Genomic DNA, 8,398 nt, shown 5'->3' on the forward strand with positions numbered 1-8,398 from the left:
AAAAGATAATAATAATTACATGCTAAAACATTAAATTAATAACAGTTAAGTCCTTAACAAAAATTTTAAAAAAAATTATAAATATTAATTTAAATAAATAGATTTTGATAAAATTTAAGAATTATATTTGGAACTTAAATATATATCTGCACTAAAAAAAAATTATATACGCAATAATTGAAACTTTTGATTTTCCAGGATTTAAATTAATATTTGCAGCTTAATTTTTTAAAAAATTTTGGTGAGATCTAATTATCATTAATTTTAAGTCTTGGGACTTAACAGTCATTCTCCAACGTACCAAGTTTTTGCTATAAAAGGAGGACTAGTACCCCCAACTTGGAGGCAAAACAAATAGTACCTTCACACAAATGGCCATCAAAATGAATTCGGTGTTTGTGTTTGTGTTCGTCATGAAGCTAATTGCCATCGCAAGCCTCGTCTCAGTGGCATCAGCCGCTTCTGGAACTGCCACCTTTTACAATGTATATGTTCGTAAGTATCCCTTTGAATCACCGTCATTAATTAAGATGAATTACACATCCAGTCTCACATACACCTGATCTCTCCATATATACGTGTCTAAGAATTTGCATATCTTTATTATACATGATGGAATGGTTGTTTTGTTTGGAAATTAAATGATCATCAGGAGACTAGAAAGAGTTTCTGATTGGAACAAGAACGTGAGAATTAGAATACCACTGGATTCTAATAAACCTGTGTGCTAATTAATTTTGTTGTACTGATTCTGTTTTTGTCATTTAAAGCCAGTTAATTATGTTGAAAACAAACTTGTAGTTGGTTTCATTATTGCAGCATCTGCATGCTATGGATACCAAGACAAGGGAACTATGATAGCAGCAGCGGGTGACTCGATCTGGAACAACGGAGCTGCATGTGGAAGAAGGTACAGGGTCAGGTGACTGGTGCTACCAACCAAGGTGTGCCTCAACCTTGCCGAAGTGGAACTGTCACCGTCACGATTGTCGATCGCTGCCCTTCTCCGGGATGCCATGCCACCATTGATCTCTCCCAAGAAGCTTTCTCTAAAATTGCTAACCCTGACGCGGGAAAAATCAAAATTGAATACACCCCGTAATTAAATTAAAACTCTCTCTTCTATTCTAATATCCATCTGTCTCTCCTAGTTTCTTTTGTTATTTCTTTTCCATTAAACAGCTGCTTCTACGCGCCTAATTCTCTGGCATCAAACAATGCAACACACACAATTCCTGTTGTAATTAAGACAGTCCCATTTTGGGATTTAAACATGTACTTTTCCATATCCTAAACAAGATCAGGCTCTAGGGGTGAAAATAGATCATAGGCCAAGTTAGGTTTGATCAAATAGATTTGAGCCTAACTTAAAGGTTATATAAGATTTTTTTTTTTTATAGCTCAAGTTTGAGCTTATATAAAACTTGACCTGATTTAGAAGTTTTAAAAGTTTCATAAGCTTTAGGAACCTACATATGCACAATTTGATTCATCAACTATATACAATATATAATGAGCAAGAGGACTTATCATGCATAATATAATTTAACAATGTAGCAATGACATTAAATCAAATACATAATAAGGTTTCTCTGCTATCACTAACCCTGACACAAGAAAAATCACCATTGAATACACCCAGTAATTAAATTGTTCTCTTTTTATTTCAATATCCATCATTATCTCGTAGTTTCTTTTGTTATTCCTTTTCAAGTTATATATTGAGTTACCACTGACTTTACTTAATTTGGTGGATTTTTAGGGTATGAGGATTCTGGGAGAGAATTAATAAAACTGTATCAAGGAACATGTCGATCGAGTTAATGGTGAATAAAACGTATTTGAGATGTACTCATGTGTACGTCATGGAAAAATAGCTACAGTTGATTTTCCATGAATTATTTGTGTCAGCTGTCAAGTGTTTCTGTGTCTTTTACGTTTTAATAAAATATATTTATGGTTTTATATATCCTCTCCCGATCGAATATTAGATCTCTTTCCACTCAAACTAATCAGATTTACTTTCTTCCTCTAATTGGTCGAAACAAAGCAACAGTGAACAATAAGAAGGAAGCATAAGTTATAATAGGGAATTAATTAGAATCAATTTCCTGTTTAAATATTTCTATGAAAAGGAAATGGTATTTTAATTTGTCAAGGTTAACGGCCTAAATTCACTCACTCAGTAAATACCTTACTTATAATTATTGAATATCATCAACACTTAAAAATTATCAAATTATATTTCTCTCAAAAAATTTAGAACAATCATATAACATCACTCATTACACCGCCCCGCCGTCCAAAAATTCAGAACAGCCATTGATATGATTTGCAATATGGAATGAGAGGTGAGATTTAATGCTTTCAAATTGAAGTATCATATAATAAAATCTTTAATAGCCATTCATCTAAATCAATGCGTGCTACATTGGACACTCACTAAAGTAGATTTGTGCCAACTCACTTGATCATAATCCATTTAGTTGTTGGGTGTAGAAAGAAAGGAAATCAGACCAGATGAGATGAAGAGAATATTGGAAGCAGACGATCAGATCAAATTGATAAAAATCATGAGTGTTATTTTGTATGTGAGAGAGAGAGAGAATCAAAATCAAGCGAATATTATGACATACATGCTATAATCAATGAAGTCGTAACCGGTAATAATCATCTCTAGGAGGATAATGCCATTGCTGGTTTCCAAAGGACGGACTCAAGAATACTGATGTTCAAATTAAAGCAGTTGAGAAGGCTTATCCATCTATGTTTTGTTTCAGATCAGCAATAAGTGTCTAATTAATTTTCTACTCCGTAAGAAAACTAAAAAGTGACTAGTAAATTCTGGGGATTTTTACTTCTAACTAAATCCATTAATTCCACATGTGAAATCCTAAGAGTAAATTGAAAATTAAATTGTGATCACTTAGAAAATTTTATAAATATATAGGTGTTTGTGGTGAACAACAAATACCAGGCGTGCTAGAAATACTGAGTCTCAGTTGATAACAAAAGGGTCCTGAGCTCCCTTATCATAGTTTACTCAGATGTAAAAAAATACAAGGCTTTGGTAGAACAATTGTTCGACTGTTATTGAAATGTGAAAAGATTACAGACCTAAAACTGAAAACTAAATAGGGCTAACAAATGTAAAATTACAAGTCTATGATTGAGTGTTGACTAGTTTTTTCTGTATTTTCTTCTTCTATTTATAGCGTCAGAGTAGCGGTAGCCTCTTCTTTGAAACCTAACACGTTTTCCTGGAGAATTGGGGATCTCGCGAAACTCATAGCACAGTCTTTATTTCATGCTCTTCATTTTGCTCACCAGCCCGTTTCCTCGAGATATATTTGGGCAACTCATAGCACATTCTTAAAATTGTGTCTTTGTGCCAACAGTATAACATTTGCAGTTGATAGGATTTCGGCATGTTTACTTATTAGGGCCTTTATTGAGTCTCGGGGTCAGCCCTTTTTGTTTATATTGGACCTGACGCTTCAATTACTCTGCCCAACTAGCCTTGTGACCTATTTGAGGGACGTTTCATATTTAGTCCAAACAATACCCCCCACATACCAATGGCTAATAACATAAGCCACGTGGCACATTTGAAAAAATTGAAACGTTGATTTGTTTCTGAGTGCCCTTTACTAATATAAACTCATTTCTTTTTCTGATCACTTTTCTTGCCTTTTTTGCCGTTTCTTAAACCTCAAGCATTCACTCTTCTGCATTCCTCTTACCTTAGCTCTCTAATGGCTTCCTCTGCTTCTATTGCTTCTTCTATTGCCGCTCTATCTTCCACCTCCGCTGGGAGTCTACCTAATTCTCGGGCGACTATCCGAAATCCCATTACCTACTTAGCGGGTGTGTGACGGTACATATTCAGTGATTTAAAAATCCTTTTTCCCCTTGATTGGTTCCCCATTCTAATAGTTGTTCATTTCTTTATAAGAGGATTTGTCATTCCATGAATCGGTGGCTTTTTGGTAAGTTTCTCGCTTCTCATGTTTAGCCCTTCTATTTTATTGGAGAAGTATGTTAACTTTGATTTGTTTTTCTTTTTAGTACTTCTCCTTAGAGCTTTCAAATCTCCAATAAAAGCGACGTTAAGTATCTAACCATCTCTCCTGACCTGTTTGAAGTAACAGCCCTTATTCAGCCAAATCTATGGCCATTGATCTCCATTCACAACTTGGTCTTAGCCTAGACTACTTTACCCTTCCCTGAATCATCCTATAGAAAACTCAGGAACTGGCCCCGATCTCCTCATGCTTAGGTCAACTAGGTGAGGCACTTGAAGTTAGAGTATTGGCCTCAATGGAAGGAGATGGATCTATATGACCTAATCTAACTATCCCTGGTTGATGTTGATGTCCCCGTCGAGCTTCTGACAGCCCTCCTAAGCTTCTGGGCTTAGGTTGTAATGCCTTCATTTTCGAGCTTAGCCCTATGTCCTTATGCTATAAGACATTTTCATGTTCCTAGGGTTGCCCATCACCAGGGAGGAAAAATTTTATGTGATCTCCGAGAAGTATGACTCCTATATCGCCTTCCCAGCTGACTTGGAGAGCAAGATTAGGAGTACAGGCTCCTACATGAAGATTATGGAGTTATTCTATGAAAAGCTAGCCATTAAGCCTGTTACTGCCCGGAGCATCTTGTCTTCATATGGATCCTATTGAGCCAATGAATCCTAGCCCTGAGGGAAGGGAAGCCCATGTAGCTGCACTTAAGGATCACCTAATCCTTACTCTACAGTAATCAAATAGCCTTAGGGATGATGTTTCTATGCTGCTTTCTGTGACGGTATGAGGGAGTCGCTTATGAAGAAACCTTTCAGCAACTTCCATGGGCCCGTTTAGTTTCTAAAGCTATGGACGATGGCCTACTTTTCACTTCTGTAGTGAGAGCCTTTCCTAAATGATTCCTGTACCAACCACCCCTTTACTTGTCTCCTGGGTAGTCATTCACTAATTAACTTGAAGAACTTCTTTGAGTTCTTTAATCAGCAAAGCTAGTCTTTAGGAAGGACGTTAAAGGCCTTCAATATTCCAAACCACCGCCTCCCCACCTATTACAAGCACATGGTGGACTGGAAGAACAAGCCCGCCAAGCTATTAAGGGATAAGGTTTTCCTTTCAACCATAACTCTCAAGAAGATGTGGTTGTCATACATTAGCTCTTCCTCTAAGTCTTTAAGGTCTACTTGGAGTCCTATCATCCTTAATTGGTGGTGAGCCAATTGGATTGAGTTAGTATATCCCTCGAGACCTATCCCCCTAAATCATGTGGAGCTGCTGGATAGGGAGGCTATTGACTAGATAGCCATTCTACACATCGCTTAAAGGCAGTGCAAGGTAAAACTTATAGATAGAAATGCCTGGCTTTGCTTTAATAAATGGTGGCCCCAGTGCTTTGGGCGTATAATAAAGAGCCACACCAGTAAGTATCACCTCTTGGGTTTGTCTTAGTTTTCTTTCTTTTACCTCATACCCAAGTCTAATCTATTTTTATTTTTATAGGTTGTGATTAAATGCAATTTCACGTGTCATGATGTTATTGAGGGGAAATATTGATGCCCTCGTTGCTTTTAAGACCTAGATGGCCCCCTCGCTGAGGATCATGGTCTAAGGGATGGAGCAAGATAACACCTCATCCTAAGTCTTAGCCCCCTCGATCTTTAGAAAGTCTGGGGCTAAGAGATCTCTTTAAGTCGTCCCAATAAAGGAGATGGTCTTGACAAAAGGAACCAGGCTCCATCTCCTTCTCCCGATGCTAAGAGGAGGAAGAAGACAATGCCTCTTTCCCTCAACCAACCTTCCTCTACTCCGCTCCTAGCTGGCCCCACTTCTCAGAAGGGAAAGCACACGTATAAGAGCCAATAGACTATATCCTATTAGCAAATTCTGATGACGACAGGGTGAGTCCTTTTCAACATAGAGAAATAAAGACCCAACCCCTAGATCCCTAAGTGTTCACTTCCCCTACCTCTGCCAATCCTAAACCAATACCTATAGATCCAACTAAAGTTGCTTAGGAGGTAGCTCGGGAGGTGACGGAGCATGCTAAAGATCTGGGAGCTTCTATGTCTACTATAGCTCAGGTGGTGTTATCAGTTCGAAAGACATCAGGGCTGCAATTGACTATGGAGGAGCTTTTGTCGCAGCCCCAAGTGGTGAGTTGGGGCTTAAAGTCCAAGGCCTTGCTTCCACCGAAGGCCCCAGGATGGTCTCCCCTATCAGCTTGATCCTACCCCCTAACTCATCAAGTGCTCAAGAAGTCGGGGGCTCTGAGAGGTCCCTGGAGGGATTTCAGGCGACGACTGTGAATAATGCCTTAATTGCCTGGTCTCTACTTAAGGTGTCTCGATGTGGGATCACACTGAGTCCTTTACTCTTATGGGCCGTGTGGAGAAGGTCTTGCCCTTAGCAGCATGGTTTACGTGTACTCCTCCCCCTTCCATGAGCAAAGACAAAGCACTCGTGGATCCAATTTAGGTATTGGCTTGTTCTGCTCTTGTTCTTCTAGTTCCTTTTTCGTCTCTCGTTACTAGCCTCACTTTGTTTTCTTTAGCTGGCTTTGTTAGAGGCTGGTACAGAAACTGAATGAACAACAAGCAATTCTTATTCTCTAAAGTCTGCCTCTTTCACAAGTCTCAAGGTCCTATTTATAGTCCTAGAATTCGTGAAACTGAACCATACAAATTTAAAGGGGGGTTACAGAAATTAAGGGACAGTTACAAAGAGTTTATGATGCTCCATTATGTGTGTCTCCCGTTTTCTGCTTCATTATGTGTGTGCCTTTCGTTTTAGCTCGTTTCTTACTCTTTCTGTTTCATTCTGCTCTTTTCGTTTCATCCTCCTCGGGTTGGGAAGAACTCGCCCTCGAGTCAAATTCATCATCTTCATCAACGTATGGAGATAAATCAGCGACATTGAAGGTGGCAGGTACACCATAAGAACCAGGTAATTCCACCTTGTAAGCATTATTGTTAATCCTTTGCACTATCTTGAACAAACCATCAGCTCTTGGAGACAACTTAGTGTTTGGCTGTTTAGGAAATCGTTCCTTTCGTAGATGTATCCAAACCAAATCTCCTACCTTAAAAGTCTGCTATCTTCGATGCTTGTCACGTTGAGCTTTGTATCTCAAATTCTGCTTTTGGATTCGCTCGCGGACTTGCTCATGCAACTTCTTAATTTCCTTAGCCCTTTGGTCAGCATCAAAGCTGTATTGCTGCTTATCAAGTGAAGGGCTCAAGTCTAGTGGACTAAGGGGACGAGTGCCATAAACAACTTCAAACGGACACTTCCCAGTTGCTTGATTGACAGAGTTATTATAAGCAAACTCAACTTGAGCAAGAATAAGATCCCACTGCTTCAAATTCTTCCCCACGAAATTGTGAAGAAGATTACCAAGAATTCTATTTATAGCTTCAGTTTGACCATCTGTCTGGGGATGACTAGCGCTGCTAAATTGGAGCTTAGTTCCCATCTTCTTCCATAGCGTCCGCCAAAAGTGGCTAAGAAACTTGACATCACGGTCAGAAGTGATAGTTTTTGGAATGCCATAAAGACGCACAATCTCCTTAAAGTACAAGTCTGCTACTTGAACAGCATCATTGGTCTTCTGGCATGGGATGAAATGGGCCATTTTTGAGAAACGATCCACAACTACCATGATAGAATCTTTTTACCTTTGAGTCCGTGGTAAACCTAGAACAAAATCTATAGTTACATCTTCCCACGATGCTTCTGGAATTGGCAGAGGCATGTATAGTCCGGTATTCTGACCCTTGGATTTAGCCAAGTGACAAATTCTGCATCTTTGTATATGCCTGTTGACATCCCGTTCAAGTCGAGGCTAGTAAAAGTTCTCTTTCACCAGATCAACTGTTTTATCCCGTCTAAAATGTCCAGCTAATCCACCATCATGTGCTTCCCAAATTATGGCTTCTCTTAAGGAACCCTGTGGAATACATAGGTTTTGCCTCAAAATAAAAAACCATCATGCTTGTAAAACTGGTGGAAAGGTTGATTTACGGTTGCTTCCCACACTCCTTGGAAATCAGGATCATCCTGATACAACTCTTTGATAAGGTCAAATCCAACAACCTTGGTTTGCAGTATTGTAAGTAGCACATGGCGACGACTAAGGGCATCAGCTACGGAATTCAGAGTTCCAGCCTTATGTTTGATAAGGAATGGATAAGACTGTAAGAGTTCACTCCAACGAGCATGTCTGCGGCTGATCTTCTGCTGGGAATTCAAATACTTGAGAGCCTCATGATCCGAAAAAAGTATGAACTCTTTATTTAGGAGATAATGACTCCAATATTGAAGAGCTCGGACAATGGCATAGAATTCTTGTCATAGGTAGAATATCTGAGCTTGGC

General features: G+C 38.9%; 1 protein-coding gene across 1 annotated transcript; it reads left to right on the top strand.

The window, feature by feature from the left end:
- Positions 1-413: 413 nt before the first annotated feature.
- Positions 414-1,102, top strand: LOC129308843 (EG45-like domain containing protein). Its single transcript, XM_054950229.1, is given in 3 exon segments — positions 414-495; positions 820-918; positions 921-1,102. Coding segments are annotated over 3 exon segments (363 nt in total).
- Positions 1,103-8,398: the final 7,296 nt, after the last annotated feature.

The sequence above is a fragment of the Prosopis cineraria genome, unplaced genomic scaffold, assembly GCF_029017545.1.
Source record: "Prosopis cineraria cultivar Desert tree isolate PC_DT_omini unplaced genomic scaffold, ASM2901754v1 PC4, whole genome shotgun sequence".
NCBI lineage: Eukaryota > Viridiplantae > Streptophyta > Magnoliopsida > Fabales > Fabaceae > Prosopis > Prosopis cineraria.